The 18,898-nt window shown below is 36.9% G+C and overlaps 2 protein-coding genes across 2 annotated transcripts; one reads left to right on the top strand and one right to left on the bottom strand.

Moving 5' to 3' along the window:
• Positions 1 to 4,648: 4,648 nt before the first annotated feature.
• Positions 4,649 to 5,626, top strand: EAE98_011735 (uncharacterized protein; the record flags this gene model as incomplete). The annotated part of the gene is made up of 2 exons (XM_038959358.1): positions 4,649 to 4,938; positions 5,134 to 5,626. The coding sequence occupies 2 exons, from the start codon at positions 4,649 to 4,651 to the stop codon at positions 5,624 to 5,626; spliced, it is 783 nt and encodes a 260-aa protein (XP_038804254.1).
• An 8,158-nt stretch (positions 5,627 to 13,784) lies between these two features.
• EAE98_011734 (uncharacterized protein) lies at positions 13,785 to 16,557 on the bottom strand. Its single transcript, XM_038959357.1, has 6 exons — positions 16,467 to 16,557; positions 16,324 to 16,405; positions 15,048 to 16,263; positions 14,646 to 14,945; positions 14,393 to 14,556; positions 13,785 to 14,124 (listed from the first exon to the last, which is right to left on the bottom strand). Exons 3-6 carry the CDS (start codon positions 16,224 to 16,226, stop codon positions 13,983 to 13,985), a joined length of 1,785 nt encoding a protein of 594 aa, XP_038804253.1. The 5' UTR covers positions 16,227 to 16,263; positions 16,324 to 16,405; positions 16,467 to 16,557; the 3' UTR covers positions 13,785 to 13,982.
• Between the last annotated feature and the right edge of the window lie 2,341 nt (positions 16,558 to 18,898).

Genomic DNA, 18,898 nt, shown 5'->3' with positions numbered 1-18,898 from the left:
TTTGATAATGGGATATGTACTCAGGTCGAATACAATACTAGAATTGAAGATACAGCACAAGAACCAATCCTGTCTGTCGGTTGCGCTTGGAAGTTGTGCACTCGTGATTGAATCGTGGTTGATGATCATAGGAGAATGTTTACGGCATGGCATGGCATGGCATCAAGTAGATCTGGATCACGATTCACGATATACTTACGGAGTACGAGCTACCTAGTATCGTCGATAACCACAAATGATATACAGATGCAAGACGACAATCTCAACAAATAGTACTTCGTAGAGATAGGGATGTGGTATGTATGTTGTATGTAGTATGTACCGATGTACAGATTTGACACCTAGTAGGTAATAGGAATCAACTCAGCAATTCTTCATTCGCAAGATCTCATGTACTTGGTAGAGAGATAACATCTCTTCTCTTCTCTTCTCTATCCTATCACCTATCCTATCCTATCCTATCCTATCCTTCACACGAAACAACACCACCCAAAAAGACCCTTTTTACTGGGCAAGCTCGAGGCAAGGTTTTCCTTATCCTATCCGTCCATCAGTGCCACCCACGGCTGTACCGAAAATAGCACTTTTCGAATTCTTCCGTGATTATCCCCGAATCCAATAAGATCATCCGTATTCTTACTTAATATTGCCCCAGATACTGACCATCCATTTGGAGATGGAAAAAAAAAAGATGGAAAAAGGATATTTGACCGAGAAAGATGATGAGATAGATCTTATGAGTAGTAGGAGTTAATGAGCCAAGACGTATTGAATACGATGGAGGTGGATGGATGGATGGTCAGCTTGGAGGTAGATGTGTACAGAAAGAACATGATGCGAAATCAATTCATGGCCACTTGAAAAGTTGAATCGGACTATCGTATGTAGGTAGTAGGTACTGGATGATTCAATTCATTCCCGTTTATCAATGTGGTACGGTCGGTCTCAACACTGGATTTTCGTACATCGATCTAATCATCACATATGTCGGTACTTGAAAAAGGCTCATTCAGATGTTACCTACGATATTGTCAACGTACTTGATATCCCTTGTTCTTCATCCAACCAACTTCTGCAGTGTTTTGAACTTTTGATTACCAACCCGTTCCCACCCTTCCATCCATCATCCATCATCCATCCACCTACCTAATACTTTTCCCACATCCCCATTCCCTCCTCGCCTTTCAATGCTTTCCCCAAACCCCAAGCTATCGGCAAACTTTACGACTAACTGCCTACTGTAATGTACTGCACTGCACCACTGCACCCAAGTGACCTAACGCCGTCCATGACAAATCTAGACCCTCCCACCCAGTTCTCCTCCCAAATTCCCATCAGGGCTCAGGACTTTCCATAATTCCATTACCTCAAGTAACGCCGCTCCATAGCCGCACCAATGCTCCATACCCAAACGTCCATCGAATGGTGGAGAAAAAGACAGAGGGACATCATTATGGAGAACCCAAGCCAAGCCCACTCTTTCCCACACACATGACATTCGTAAAATTTTCTACGCAAAAACGGGATCTGGGGCAAAAAAGGGTGGATTTTCCCCATTGCCCCATAGTGATGTGAAGCCGAGGATGTTTTCTTCGAATCTTGGATGGATGGCTCATGGATGCCATCATGGCTAGGTATGTAGGTATGTAGGTAATCTCTTACCTCGAACTAAATTCTAGTCCACGTTACAACTTACATGTCACTATGTAGATGACCGAGAAGCTCTGATGAGTGATGGGTGATGAGTGAGCATCGTGAGCTAACCAGGTATCTCGTTGCAGAAAAATCAAGGGAGAAGGTTTTCCGAGCGGAAGATCTCTTGAGAAAGAGTGAAGAGATACTCGTACAAGGTCTGCAGTACGTATGCTTGCGTGTTTTGCTGATCGAACTTGGATGAAACTCAATGATGCATCGTATAGTTCATTCATGCGATATGCCGCGAAGGGAAGGGAACGATAGAGAGCGAGATATATACTTAATCATCAGCTATCGCCCTTTGCGGATAGCTGCACGAACATATACTATAATTGTAACGTTCATTAGATGAATTAGGTATGATATGATCAAATGTATCCATATTAGACAAGTATATTTGGACAGATACTATGTACTATGTATATGTATGTAAACCAATCCTTCTCAAGAATAACCCAAAAGAGGATATCTCCCCCCAATCCAACCTCTCTACGGAGTAACTCACACCATCCATCAACTTCATCCAACATACTATTGGAGTAAATCCCCATCCCAATTCCAATCAACCTCAATCTCCCTCGGCATTTCATTTCCTCGTCCGCATCTAACTCCTATAAGAAAGACTTCCAAACAAAAAAAACAAAAAAAACAAAAAAAATGTAACAACAAATCACACAATTGGATCCCAAAAGAAAACTCATTCGGCCCTATTCTCAAACCTTCATCCGGAAAGCAAAAAAACGCAAGCAACTGAGCGGCTGATTTCCCTTTCCCTTTTTCTTTTTCTTTTCTACCCTTTTCCTTTTCCCTGAAAATAAAAATAAAAATAAAAATAAAAATAAAAATAAAAATAAAAATAAAAATAAAAATAAAAATAAAAATAAAAATAAAAATAAAAATAAAAATAAAAATAAAAATAAAAATAAAAATAAATCCTTTAGAGTAGCAAAGATCTTTTAAAGTAGGTATATAGGGAAAGATAGAGGAAGATCTTTATTAATATACTCGTAGGAGTAGGAGGGTTTTTTTTATTTATTTATTTATTTATGGATGAGGTTTCTGATTACTGGTGGAAGTTTTGAAACGAAACGAAACGAAATGAAACGAAATGAAAAGAGACGAAGAGAGACGCGACTTGGTGTCTTTTTGGGAGGGAAGGGGGAAGGCGGGAACAAGACAAGATATCAGGGAAAAGAACTTTGGAGATTCGATTCAAGTTTCAACTCACTCACTCAGCTAGAATTTTATACGGTAATACTGTACCTAGGTAGGTCGGGTAGGTGTGATGTGATAAATACTTCGAATCAAAATCGGCCCCGTTTCCTTCCTTGTAGAGATAAGTAGTAGGTAGGCATATTGCCAATGCTTTACGGAGTACTCGTAAAGGGAAATCGATTGTAATTTGTCAGCAATTGATGAATTCCATCACCTACCTCTACGTAACCGAAAAAGCGGCGGAAATTCACCACCATTCAAAAGAACTTCAACGACTAAAACTCTTCTTGATATAATATTAGATAGTAAAAACTTCTACTATCAATACAAAAAAGATTCATATTTTCGTATACTTTTTTTCAAATTTTAATATTTAATTTGAAATGAATTTATATATAATCTATTAAAAAAGATCTTTGAAAGGGTACTTAATTTCCGCCGCTTTTTTCGGTTACCTACAGAGTAGAGCCTACCTCGCCTACCTACCCGACGTACGAATGCGAGTTTGATTGAAACAGTCCTCCTACCTACCGACACTCGAGCTACAGTACTAGGTAGCTACTCTACTATAGTCTATGAGATGTAAGTATGTTATAACTCATCGTACGTGCATTCTGATATTCGGACACGTTGCTTGAAGAATGGAAATTCTTTCTTTTCTTTCTTTCCTGGCTTCCCGAGGTCAGTCAGGTAAGATGTTACGTTTTTGGATCCTGTCCTGTGGCTTGCGAGGTTGTGTTAAGGTTGGTTGCTCGTTTGATAGATGGCCCTTCGAGACTATATAATATATAATATACCTACCTATTGTGCAGATGACGCTCCGCTGGTTCTTCGGTGGCAGGCAGGCTGTTTATCTTTTTGCATGAGAGACATTTCTACGATATGGAATCAATATGTATCTAGTAGTTCAAATGAAATGACGCTCCTGGGTTGGTGGGCGGGGGAGGGGGCGGCAAGCTGTTTACATGAGAGATAATTCTATGGAATCAAGTTCAAATGAAATGACGCTCCGCTGGCCCTCCGGGGGCTTCAGGGTTGGTGGGCGGGGGAGGGGGCGGCAGGCTGTTCACAAAGATTGAAAGAGTAATTGATATAAAACCTACTTTCATTACAATCTTGTTGTTTTTAGAGATTTTCTTATGGAATCAATATATGGTTCAAACGAAATGACGCTCCGCTGACCCTCCGGGGGCCACTGCCGTGGAGGCAGACTATTTAGGTGAATGAATATATTGTATATAACAGCCTTTCGAGCGCAGCGAGCTATGGGGGTTTGGGGGCCTGCCCCCATGAATACCCCATGAATGCTCCTCAGGCGAAATATGAGAGCGGAGTGAATTTATTATCTACTGGGTGTGAGCTTAGATTATATCTTCAAGACAGACGACCTAAAATCAACAGGTAAAATGTTAACAAATGGCTATACACACTCATCAATAATTTAAAAGCATTCCCATATATACACACACGTGAAATTATGGAGACCTATCAAACAAATCGTGGGGTTGAAGCTTAATGTGATGATGCATCACGATTCACAAGCTTTTATCCATCTTGTAATATAACATCCGCATCCACATCAACAACCACGTTCCTTACACTAAAGTCTTAAACTTTCGACGTCTAGCCTACCCATGCATCGAAATACATAACAAACCAAATACATTAAATCAAAGTTGCACATAATATACAATTCAATCTTCCAAATATCTGGCATTTTGAAGACCAATCCTCAATAATGTCTTCCTCGCCTTCTCCATATCCTTCTTCAAGCTACACCCCTCATCGAAATTCTCAATCCTACTCTGGTATAGATCCGAATGCACCACCACCACCACCGCCTAAACCAAATTCCCGAGATGTGAGTCGTCAAGGCACACCTGCGGGAACTGGAAATCAATCATTTCCTAGACCTGGAGAACCATCGGTGCAATACGAAGGAAGACAAGAAAATGTTCCACGAGAACAACCACAACAAATACAAGATCCGGGAGATCAATGGCTCCCGAACATATTGATGGATAAATCGTAAGTATTACCTTGCCATATGCAGATGAACATTTTCTTCTGCAGGTGTTTCTTATCCTACCTATCATGATTCTCATAAATGTCTCTATTAATCTCATGTATCCTCCCTTTGGCGTACAACAGGACTATTAAGAGGTTGGCAAAAGGAGGACAGCAACATCGTATTATTTAGTGAACACTGTTAACATAACCCAGGAAACAAGACCTCGCATCCGCACTATCCAACCCTGCCCTTCTAGCCGCCCTCACACATTCAACATCTACCGCACACTCATCCATTTCCACATCACAAGAACCATTAAAATCTGCATTGGATGATAATATCGCGCTAGCGACCCATCTATTGGAACTTGAGTCTCGACTTGATCACCTGCGCTCCTCAACACAAGCTCAATTATTATCTGCACATGCATTGGAACGTCAATGGAAACAAAAACAATCCGAGATGGATAGAACTTTAGCTCCCTTCTCACCGAGCTCATTATATCAAAGATTAGGACAAGGTGTTCAGGAACAAGAAATGATATGTAGGGCAATGGAAGAAAGTTTTCTGGAGGGTGATGGAGTTGCTACGGAAAGGGAAGCTAGTGATTGGGTTAGAAAGTATAGGGAATCGAAGAAAGTTTATTATTCCAGGAGGGAAAGGAAAGAGAGGTGGGATGAAGGAAGGGTTGGGGGTTGGAGATGATTCGGACGTTCTCAATATATCATTTACTTGAAGCCTTGAGCGACGAACATTTACTTGCAACTTGCGACGAAACGGCCACCGGGATATACAACGCGACCATATCAGTCAGGGATTTTTGAGGTACTATATTGCAGGCTACAGACTGTCAGTAGGAAAATGATTCAAAGATACAGTACAGCGTCGGTGATAAAAGGCATGGAGACGTCGGGTGTGGTATAAGAGGCTGAAGATGAAAGGACAGTATATTTCCCGACAAGAGACTACGGATTTCAGAACAGGGAACACGAGACGATAAATAAATACCGGCATACCAGAACGTCATGGTTTGGTAACGTTCATGTACATACTCTCGGTTGGCTTCCACGAATTTTTACAGGCGACGAGTTATGAAACATAGTTTGTGCCACTTCTCGAATGAAGGCGATTGAGAAAAGTATAACATATCGATACATTGTGCACAGGATAGAAATCGTGGGGCCGTGGGGATTTAAAGATGGACGTGGAGAATTGGAGGGGAATGGTGAAATGGACTTATTACCCGGTCCTGGATGAAAGACATTAATCAATCGAACGCCGCCATATCGGCAATTATTCACACTTCCCCGGCTTCTTAAAGAACCAAGATTTATTACCTCTAGTTTTGTACGACTGATTGGAGAGCTTGAATAGAGCCAAGGAAATTCGCATGTTGGTAAAGGTCCGAATAGATGGGGTAGTTGACCAATTAAAGACAAGAGATGCAACTACCGGGGAGGGGAAAGATTGGTGAGATGGTATCTTGTGTTACATGTTTGGGATAAAGATGGATGCGGCGAAACTCAATCTCTCTTCAAGGTAGTTTGTGGTATGATTTGTGGTATGAAAAGTCGCAAAGACGCAGTACGAGGGTAGATTATGCAGTGTAAAGGTGTGAATCGGACGGGTATTTCCGTTTCACACTAGAGATTTTGCCTGAATTCTTAGTGGGTGGTCGGTGTCTTCTTCAAGATTTGCCAGAGTGGTTTATTTATGGTGTTACGTCTTTTTGGAGGGAGGGGGGAAGGGGGGTTTCTCATGCAGTTGGGCTTGGTTTGGCTGGGTTGGGGAAGCACAACAGTAGATGGATTAGATTACTTCTTGGGAGATCCCGAGGTATGGTAACGTTCACTATAGCTTGGTATCGCTAGGTATGTAGCTGTAGGTAATGTAAGCACGCGATTAATAGATATTTTTGATGATTGGGAAATTGGAGTTTGGTGAGTTGAGTTGAGTTGACTTGGTGGGATGGTGTGTTGTGCTGTATTGTGCTGTGTTGTGATGTGCTGTGCTGTGCTGTGCTGTGCTGTGCTGTGCTGTTTGGTAGGATGAATGGATGGATAGATAGATGGATGGATTAGTAGATAGATGAATACGAGATTGGAGCGGTCGGTCGGTTGGTTGGTCGGTCATTTGTCAGATGCCGGACCGGACTGCACCGGATGAGATGGGATGGGATGGGAGGGGATGATTTGGATCGATTGATTGATTGATTGATCACGGTGTGTTGTTGATACGAGGTGGTGGGTTTGTGGTTGTGGTTGTGGTTGTGGTTGTTGTGATTGGTTTTTTTATAGGAGAGGTATGTTTTTGTTTTTGATATTGTTTTTGTTTTTGAGGGGGGGGATGGGGGTAGATGAGGGGGATATAGGAGGGGAGTAGAGGAGATGAGTAGATGAGTAGAGGAGATGAGAGGAGATGAGTAGAGGAGATGAGTAGAGGAGATGAGTAGAGGAGATGGGGTTGATGAGGTGTTTATATGTTTATATGTTTATATGTTTATATGTTTATATGTTTATATGTTTATATGTTTATATGTTTATATATCTATCTATATCTATATACAAATAATCGAAACTATGGAATGAAAATAAATAGATGGTTTGCGAGTGTGTCGTTTATTGATTTGGTTTGGTTCGGTTTGGTTCGGTTTATGGATTTATATACATATATGTTACGAGGGGGTGGAATTTCTTTTGGGGGGGGACTTTTCTTTTTTCTCTTTTGGATTTCTGGTTCTGGTTCTGGTTCTGGACTTGGATTTGGATTTGGATTTGGATTTGGATTTGGATTTGGATTTGGATTTGGATTTGGATTTGGATTTGGTTGGTTCTACTTGGTGAGGCGAGATGAGGTGAGATGGTTGTTGGAGTCTGGAGTCTGGAGAGTAGAGATTAGAAGTGTGGTTTGTGGTGTATTTGCTAGAGTTGCTGTTTGGTATTTGGTATTTGGTAGTGAAGGTATTGATGTTTTTGTGTATTTATTGATGTTGTGAGTTTTGAATTGAATAGAGTTGAATAGAATTGAATATGTGTTTGGATACCTAGGCATGGATTAAACAAATCTATTGATATCTTGTGTTTGTGTTATATATTGTATGGTGAAATGGGATGGGGAAGGGAGATAGAAGGAAAGGAGGAAAGGAGGAATACAACTTTGTATTTTCTATCATCTAGGTATGTAAAGATTAGAAAATGAAAAAAAGATGAGCTTTTGATGGCAGATTAAGCGAATGCATCGATAGTCTGTGATGTGATGTGGTATGTATAAATAGTATATTTTGCGATGTTGTCTTGCTGCTTGTCGGTGATGAGATGAGATGATGGTTTTTCTATTTTGACTTATTGGATATCATCTTCCATTTACCATTTAACTCGGGATTCTTTGGTTCGTTCCCTGGCGTGGACTTTATCATCTTTCCTCTTGCATCGCTTTGTAAAATTGAGGTCTAAGTGTCCAGTTTCTAGCACCTTTTATGAGTTTTCCCATTTCACTTCCTTGCTAATTTTCATTTTTCCATTTTTTTGCACTATCCATGGTTGTATTTACTCTTTGCTCACTTATTTGGCAATTGCACTAATTAACTCTTTCCTCGGTGCAGACTCGAAAGTATGGAGTATGGAGTTGTGTGTTGTGTGTGAATCTCATCTGTCTGTCACATCACTTCTCTATCCATCTACTCCTCCGCGCTCTGAGATTGAGAGAACTAGAGAGCAGATTGTTGATGGCTTGGATGAGGATTGGGGAATGAGGAGATAGGGATGTAGGTAGAAATTGAGTGTAAAGAGAATAGGAAGGAGTATAATGGAAGTAGGATTTGAGAGGTGGTGGTAATGTTTGGGGTTGTGATGGGAAAGAGTTAAAGATAAGTGGGATGGACGGATAGATGGATGGATCGATGAGATCAGAATTGGTGTAATGAGTGGGAGGGCGATTGAGAAGGAGGAAGGAGTCAGTAAGTGGCGAGTCATGAGTGGGAGTCCTCATGCTCTTCTCACATGCGAGATGTCAGTCAAAATGGCCGATGGCAAAGTCTTACAGGTATTAGAGATAGAGTGTAGAGGGGTAGGATCAAAAAAGTTAAATGGCAGGTCTGAAACGAAAGATGAAATCTCAGCAGCGGGTGAAACTTCGAATTGTCAGGTAGGTGCAGCTACGATATATCTGAATTTACCTCAATTTCTATCTAGACATTTGAGACATTCATGCGAGGAGAGAGTTTGTATTTTAGTTCAGAATTGAGAGCGGAGATTTAGAAACTATGAGTGATGAGCAACGCTCATTCTTATATACTTGTTGAGTTGATTGCTCATTTTCAATGGCATGAAAAATGAGAGGGGTTAGCTGGAAGAGCACCGGAGTAAAGCCAATGGGCTGCGCAAAGAAAATAAACGGTATAGAATTACTACACGATTTGAAGGAATTTTAAGATAAACTACCTGATTGATACGACAAGTGAAGAAAGAACCAGAAGTGATAGGTCAAAAGGAGAGGGATGCTAAGGATGCGAAACAAAAATATTTTAAGGGGGAAATGATAATAAGCGAAAATATTTTATTGAAAGGATGAGAAATTGAAATAATTATTCCTCTCTCAGTTCTATGACTCTAGGATTTGTAGAGAAATATGCATACAACCCTAAAATTTCTCAATCCATATCCATCATTTCTTTAATGGTATTGCATTGATATCTGATGTCTCATCTCTCATGCTCAGATTTATATATTGGCTTCTCTTAATTCCTTTGTCTTGCTTGGAATGCCTTCCTTTATCACTACACTCATGTAGCAACTCATAATTCAATTGCTCAAACTGAGTCTGGGATTTTATCTAACCCAACGATTCAGCCATTGAACTTTCCCGAGCTCAGTTCTCCAGATTCAGAATTCTAAAAACAAGAGATAATCTGCTAGCTTCCTATCGACAATTCAACCAAAAGATGATACCACACATCAATCACAACATCTCTCACTCCTTTCATCCCTCCCTTCCTTCTTCACCCCCTCCCTCCTCTTTTCTCCACATACACCACAAAATTTCTTCTCCTCCAAACCCCAAACCAAAAAGAGTAGAAGCCCGATCAAGGATTCGAACCTTGGATCTCATCATTTTTGTATTCATCGATATGCTATTATTAATTTATTACACCCGATTTAATAATGTGTGTTCAAAACCTTAAATTTTAGTGCTTTTTATAAAACACTTCAAAAAGTCGTAATATGTATTTATAGTTTATTTATTCTATTAAGAATTTTATAATCAGATATTCAATTATTATAATAAGTATATCAAATTAAAGCTAGAGCTTAGTTCTATTATCTAACTGTGTGCGAAGTCTTTATAATACTTTTCCAATTTGATTTTCTTGATTTAGAGGTAATTGATTATATATTAATGTATTGGGAAAGATCTATTATTTCTAATTATTGTGAAATAATTATTTTAATTTATAAAATGTTTATATGAATAGTTAGAAGATATTTGAATTATATTAGAAAGGGGGAGTTTAAGAAACAGCTATTAGAAGGTCCTATTAATATTGTTATATCTAAAATGGATAAAGTTATAAGAAAGATTTATGATAAATTATTATAATTATATCAAAATGAAATTAGAGACTTTCTTTATAAGATATTTAATATAGATATATATAAAGTAATGATATATAATGTATTCAAAAGAATTGATTTTATTTGTAAGTAATTAACTATAAAAATAGTTTAGAGAAATACTAAATTTAGGGATGATTGAATGAATAAAATGTAGTTCTTTTAATAAAATTAGATTATATATTTTAATGAATCTGGTAATAATGAGTATATAGATAATTGGAGATATGGATATAGTAAAAAGAGGATTAAGGTGAAAGTGAAAAAGTAATTAATAGATTATATAAGAGTTTCTATATTATTGATATATATAATTGAGAAGTATATTATATTAATTATCTTTTTAGATATATTCAATACTGCTCTTTTTTCTGATTTTATTATTGAAAATGTTTTATCTCTTTGTAATCTATATTTTAGTTTAAGATTTGTCATTTTGATAAATAATATATCTATATATTATGTTTTTGCGGATAAGATTGAAGAAACGGTAATGGAATATAATGTCCTAATTCGATACCTCTTACTATACTTTTCTGATCTATATTTAATTAAATCAAGTTTTAGAGACTTAAAGAGCTTTATTTATTATTGTTATTATACTAAATGCCTAAAACACTATATTTATCAATAATTCTTTAAATAAGTTATTAAAGAGAGTTGTATAAGCACAAAGGTAGCTATAAGGGTAAGAGTATACTTCTTGAATTATAGAATATATCCATAATATTGTTTTTATTATTTAGAGTCTTTAAAAACCCATTTTATACAATCATTAGTCGTTAAATTATTGTTTTTAAATCATTATAAAATACAGATATCCATTATTTATTAATTATTAAATCATTAGTCTTTTAATCCCAAAAGAGTATTGCTTACTTTTTTCTATTGTATCTTCTTATAATATACTTTAAAAATACTAATACTCTTTTTGATATTTATTATAATTTCAACCAAAATACTAAAAAAAAATATAGTATTAATAATCTTCAATTGTTTTAAAGTAAAGAACTCTTTATAAGCTAGTTCTATTATACCCTCAATTGTTTTTCTTTAATCAAGATTTATTATTTTAGTACTTAATCATTTATTATATTCTTATAGAATTTGAGAATCTTCTTATATATATAGAAATAATAAAATAAGTGCTAATACTATTTGAGAGGGTAGTAAAGTTGCAGATCGATTATTAGATATCTGATTGGGTATCTGTAAATATAGTAATAGTATTTAGGAAGGAGGTACTTATTAATAGTAAGCCTAGAGCGGAAGATATAGTTGTTGTAGTGATAAAGGAGATTGATAGATATTGATAATAGGCTATAATATTAGAATAGGGGTAGGGGCAGGCTTTTCTTTTTCTTTCTTCTTATTGCTATATAATTTAAACTTATAGTAATTCTACCCAGTAATCTATTCTATAATCTATACATATAGAGGGAGATCAATAATCATATTATTAATTTTTTTAATAATATACTTTGCTTATTCAAATTGCTTATTAATAGATATTATATAATAGTTTTTAATACTAAAGATCTAGTAATAATAACCAGTATTAGAATATTTATATTCTGAATATCTCTAACACTCTGAAACCTTTCTCTAAAGCTCCTCCACCTTTGGATTACCCTTTCTTTGAGTATTTATTTTTTTCAATTGTTTTTTTATTATAATATTATATTTTATCTGTTTCTTATTATTTGGCTTGACCTTTAATTTATTATTATCATTATTCTTGCTTTTATTTGAACTTAAATTTAACTTTATATATTAAATATATTTCTTTTTAGGATCTAAACCCTTATCAACAAAAGGAATAGAAATACACTTTTCAGGGTAAATATAGTAAACCTCTATTCTAGTAATATTCCAATACTTTTTATTAAAGCATTTTTATATACAAAAATCACAAAGAATATTCTTCTATCCCTTTTCATTAAAAATATTATTGAATTTGTTTTTATTTTTTTTAATTGGTTTTGTATAAACTATCCATTGTTATAGAATTAGTTTGTTTTCTATAAGTATATATTTAATATCTATTCATTCATTTATTTCTTTTTATATATCATTTAAAAGCTTATCAAAATTCTTTTGAAAAAGATCATTGATATTGAAAGTCTTATAAATTATAAAGAATGTTTTTCTATTAATATATTATTCGAAAAAAAATCGATAGAATATATTATATATTATATCCTTTATCTCAGAATTAAAAATAGGCTTATATAGAGAAGATTTATTTCGTAATATTAATGTATTAAGCAAAAAAAAGCTAATCTTAAAGAATTTTGAAGGAAGAATTATAGGAAAAGTAGAGCCAGTGATAAAAACAATAAAAGCTCTTTTACTCTTCAATACACTCTTCTAAGGTTTTATAATCTTTAGGAAAGGGTTCTTAGGTTTTTTAGATAATAAAATAGTAATATTTGGTTTAAAAATAAATGTTTGCTTTATATCTGAAACTTTTTTAATTGATTTAGGGACTTTAATAGATCTCTTGGAAAAAAGAGTAAATAAATCTTCCTACTTAGTAGAATATTTAGATTCTTTAATCTTCGTAACTATTTTATATTAATTATTTATTAAATTAGAATATTAGTAATAAAGATATGAATAAAATAATATATATTAAAAAATTATATTGCGTATTTGAGCAGAAATCATATGAGTACTAAAATTTAAGGTTTTGGATATACGTTATTAAATCGGGTGTAGCTTATTATCTATATTTATATCTTTTCGGAAACAGTTATACTTACAGTGATGCGCGTTAACCACTACGCTAAACGGGCGGTTTGTTTTTATAGACAGGGGTGAATTTTTCGGTATCTATTTTAGGGAGGGGATTTGAGATAGGTGAATAAAGGAGTGAAGATTGGTTGTTGGATAATGGGAAAGTGAATAAAGAGGCGGAGTGTTGAGTTGGGATTTTAGTGCGTTCCTTGGGAGTATATCATTCTTTCTCCATCGGCAGAATCTGGCGCTGTGCGGGTGACAGTTCATGTAGCTTCTGCTTCTTCCGTCTTTAAGCTATCTGTTTACCGAACAAAAGCCCGTCTTACTTAGATACCTCTTTGTTATGCCCTCAAATAGATCCTATCAATTCTCTATTCTGAAGCGGAGCTTATGGAGAGAGAAGTGAGGTGAAGCAAAAGTGAATCAATGTATGTAAAAGGCTGAGATATAAATAGGTACCTACCCAATGTTGATCTTGCTATCTTAACAATAACAGACCAAATCATGAGTCTAAAGTCCCGATATCACACCCAATTCAAGACAAACCTGAAACTTAAAAAACCAAAGACACAAAGACTTCCAGTAATATATATGTATATACATCCTCCAAATTTCTTGTAAACTCAATAACTCCATTTCACATTCATTAACTCATATTCGATACCCTATTTCATAATATCTCTCCCGTTCATCCCATAAGCCCCTTAAGTTTAAAGACTGGACCTAAACTCACCACTTCCCCCAGCATCCCGCCTAGTAGAAGCATTACCAGGCGAATCTAACGCATATTCTTCAATCATTTTCTCGGCTGCCGTTTCACCTACTAGGTATGCTGTTGATTGTGTATGATTACTATTTCCACATTTGTATTAGCGAAATCATTCCCCTGTTCACTCAAACCCCCTTCTTCATTACCTATGCCCTTTTTTCTACTCCATACACTCATCCACCCAATGAGGGGAAGAATATAAGAAAGTAGGTGGCAAACCCTCAATGAATTGATCCACTTTCTATGCGCAACCATCTTGAACGCTACTTCCGGAAAGGGGGGGTCAAACAATTAGGGGATACAACATAACCTGGAAAAAATCACCAATAAAAAGAAAAGAACAATACTCACTTTGGCAAGAGCGGAAGCACACTCAAATCCACCACTCTCAGTCCTTCCACACCCAGTACCCTGAAATTCGTATCTACACATGCTGCACTCTCATCTTTATCTTTACCCATGCGTACTGTACTGCACATGTGCCAACTACTGAAAAGATTGTTGCGGCAGTGTTCCTACAATTTCTGGTTAGGTTTTTTATTTGTAGGAAATTCAAGATAACGGAAAAACGTGTAAATATATGAAAATTAAAACTAAAACTAACCCAGATACTTTCATCACTTGCCCCAACGCCACCCTCAGGAACTCCAATCATTTTTACAGTCTTCTCTTTAAAAACCGGCGTCTCTAAAAACTCCATGGTTTTTCTTATCGCTTCAATAAGGACTCGTCGATCATATGGATGGTTAAGTAGATTCGCATCGATCTTCGGTGGTACAGAGGGGTCGGCAGAAGAAAGTGTGACGTTGCCTGTCGCTTGGGGGTTCATGACGAAGGAGAGACAGGTTAGGTAGGAATCTGTTGGGGAGAGGACGTGGGTGCCTGTAAAAAGGGGAGGTACGTGCTAGAGTATGGATGTTAGTTCATGATTTAGGGGAAGTGAAGCGAAAAAGCCTCCACGGCAGTGACCAGCGGATCGGCAACAAAAACAAAAACGAACACATACCGTAGCAATTTCAAAGATAGGAACATTTTTCTGTCTCAAAAAAGCCTTTTTGTCCTCCGATAAATCATTAAATTCTTTTGATTCCAAAACCTTTTCGTTCTTGAACCAGCCCATCGGAACACCACAATATAATTCCGCCAACTTTCCACTCTTATCTTTAATCCAACCTTCCTTTGCTGTTTTCTTCATCTCTTCATTCATTTCAAATTCCATACGATCATTTGATCCTTCTTTCAGTAACAGGGTTGTGGTAGAAAAGCAATGATCTTGAAGATTCTTTCCTACTTGTGGAAGATCTTTGATGATTGGTGTGTTGTGTTCCTTAAGTTCGGAAGCGGGACCGATTCCAGAAAGGAGAAGAAGTTGAGGACTATTCAATGCACCAGCTGATAGGATGACATCTTTACGGGAGTAGTATTCTCGGCCATCGATTGTTCTGATACCTCTCGTTTTCTTTCCGTCAAATAGAACTTTAGCAACGGGGGCGTTGAGGATCGTTGCGAATCTCGGACCCATTAATGCTAAATAAGATGAAGCCGTTGTTCTCAACCCATTATGCATACAAGAAGAGCCCATACCCATTCCAATTGGATTACCAGAGTTCACGTCAGTATTCAATGGCAGTCCAGCTTGTCTAGCTGCTATATAAACATCCGTCAACCCCTTTTCCCAAACAGGAGCGTAAGAAAGATGAAGTGGCCCCTCGGTTCCATGATCTTCTGGGTTTGGATTCACAAATTCGCGATATTGGTCTGGAACTTCATCATGGTAATGTTCGATTTTTTTGAGGCGTTCTTTGACACGCGTCCATGACCATGTATCATCATCGACCTTTTCAGCCCAGGCATTGAAATCTTCCGCTCCCCCGATTACCCAACAGGAAAAGTTTATAGCGGTACTACCACCAATTCCTTTTCCTCGGGAATAATCAATTTGTTGACCTCCTAGATGAGAACAGGGCTCTGTCTTGTACCCCCAGTTTAAAGAGGGTTGAGTGCCAAATAGAGTAAAACGATCAGCTGGAACAAGGTATTCTTGGTCATTGTTGGGACCTCCTGCTTCAATGAGGAGGACGGATGGATGAGAAGGAGCTGATGAGAGGCGTGCTGCGAGGGATAGTCCGGCTGGGCCAGCTCCCACGATTATGAAATCGTAATTATTGTGTGGTGTAGATGTCATTTTGGGGGATCATTTGTTAAATTGAAATATAAGTTTTCTAGGAAGAATATGAGAAGGCCTATGTCAAATGATTGGAAATTGAGAATCATCTACTTACGATTGATACCAAGTCTAAAGGACAAAGAACCCGAAGATTTTGTTAATAATCAATCTTACAAAATATGCTACGCAATCGATACCTAAAGTAGAAACATCAATCCACAAAGCAACATGAATGCAAGGGGCTTACTGAACACTTACCGATTGTATATATGTTCGCGTTGGCGTAATGATCGATAACTCTATGTTATTAGTATCAACGAAGTTCAATCCTTATAATCTGTGTAAGAAAGGAACATTGTTATTCTTGACATTCAGATGAAATCCGAGTATCAAATACTTGCAAAATCACCCAGATAATAAAGGCATAATAAAGTATGGAGGATCTACCAATATGCAAGGATATCTGAACACAAGTTCCCGTCCCCGGATCACGGAATCAACCCATTCGCCCGCTTGGCTTCTCCTCTTCTTAATGATTGGGTCATCTATTGACACTTGTGGATTAACACATGGTGGGTTAGCTTGAGAGCAATACACTAAATCAAATAATTGTAAATTTGGCGTCGACTTGCATTTGTCGGGAAAGAGTTCGGTATATTTTTGGAATGGAAGCTAGTCAGAAGGTCGTCTTTTTCGGGGAGATAAGCTAAAGCAGGTCCAATGAAATTCGCTTCATTAGTTAGTTGATACATATGAGTGTTGATTGCGGGGTAAACAAGGGGCTGAGGATTGGAAGTGGAGATTATCAAGTCGAAGCTGAATTAAATCATACACGGTAGTTTATGCGGGATATAATCATGTGTGTTATTGTGCTGAACAATAGACGTCACAGTTAGTTCTTGTCGTTAGCTGTTTTCACACATACCAACGTTGGAGATTGTTGACGACTATTTGTCCCTTGTTTCTCCCATCCAAAGCCAACCTTGGAATCAGATGACGAGGTTCCGGGTCAATATTCACATGATACATCAAGCTAAAGCACGTATTGTATGACCTCCTTCTTCTGTAAATGTGCCGGAAAATTGGAATTTGTAATTTATCGCTGAATATCTTTGTAGCATTGTATAGGTAGTGCATACACGGAGCTTCTATTGTAGAATAATCTGTGGAGTTAGCATTTCACTGAACAAGGCGAAGTACATTACACCATGGTGAAGTTCCTTAGAATTGCTTCGTTTCGGCCATCAATGTAAGAGTTCTGGCCCCTGCTCACCGCACCCCTGTAACAAATGTAACAAAATCCCTGCGAAAATGAGGTTTTTCTATACAAATTATTATATCAATTATTTCATTCAAATCTTTATATTTTCTTTTTCAAAAAATTGAAAACAATAAATAATCAGAATTGAAATATAAAAAATTATTTGAAATATTTTTCACTATTTTTGTTAAATAATTATATAATATTGAAATCAAATTTTTCCAAAATTTTTAACATATAACATTTTTCTTATACAAAATAAACAAATTTTTCAAACTTTTTTGAATTTTCAACTTTAATCCTTTTAAAATACTATTAAAAAATATTTAAAAATAAATAATATATTTTTTATATATAATTTGAATAATTCTAAATCTTTTCATAATACTATATTCAATTTTATTTTATATTTTCATAAATAAACCAGAATATAAAAAGCTAAATAATCATATATTTTAGCCAAAAAAGCGTTACATATGCGTTGAGCAGGGGCCAGAACTCTTACAAACTTTTCTTGGATATCTAGACATACCTCACACATCATTGGAAGTCTGGGAAGCGGAAGCCATGTATGTCCGCTACCATTTCATTGTCTTCATGCAAATTGTGCTCTCTTATGATATACCTCCTGAACCCAAGAAACAGATCTTTTATCTATTAAGACATGGCAGCATTAGCGCTCTTTCCCAAGTTGTTTTTGAGAACAGAAAGATGTAAAAATCCTCGATTAGGCCTGAGTTCACACAAGATGAGCAGTTGAGTATCATATCAAAGAAGAACAAATAAGCCGTCCAACTCCATCGACCATATGCGAAAGTCAAAGCATACTTATTCATAAGGTGTGCTCTCAATGATGACAGTGGGGTATATACAGCCCGGATGCGAAAGAAACAGGAAAGTGAAAAAACGTCTACAGATCACCGAGTGGCCATAAGGTCACTAACAACATCCAGTCATAACTTAGCTCAAGGAACAAATTCTCGAAGAATGGCAATTCATTTCTACCCCGTCAATAGCTGATGACAACTTCCACAGGCAGAATCAAACACTCCGGTTCCAACTTTGATTTTGTCCGTGTGACATTCATCAATCGCCTATCGACTTCGATTGACAACTCCTTATGTTCAGGAAATGAACAACAACCTCGTGTATTCCCGGCGGCCACCTACAGTGATGCCTAGATTTGAAGGGTCTCATTGGTGATCTTGTCAAACATGGATAGAAGGATCGAAAAGAGACTAGAGTTTGAAGATGTAGCGGTGAAGATGCTGTTCTAAAGATAAGCCCGTGGTCTGCAGTCATCAATAAGCCCTGGCAGCTGAGAATCATTTCCTGCAGTTGAAAAAAAATGTTGTATCTAGGGGATCAAAATATTCTTCATTGAAGGAGATCATAACGAATAAGACTGGTGCCTTGTAGACGACTGGCA

Source organism: Botrytis deweyae (genome assembly GCF_014898535.1).
Source record: "Botrytis deweyae strain B1 chromosome Unknown BDEW_052, whole genome shotgun sequence".
NCBI classification, from domain to species: domain Eukaryota; kingdom Fungi; phylum Ascomycota; class Leotiomycetes; order Helotiales; family Sclerotiniaceae; genus Botrytis; species Botrytis deweyae.
The sequence above is the reverse complement of the archived record's forward strand: the minus strand, read 5'-3'. Positions and strand labels throughout refer to the sequence as shown.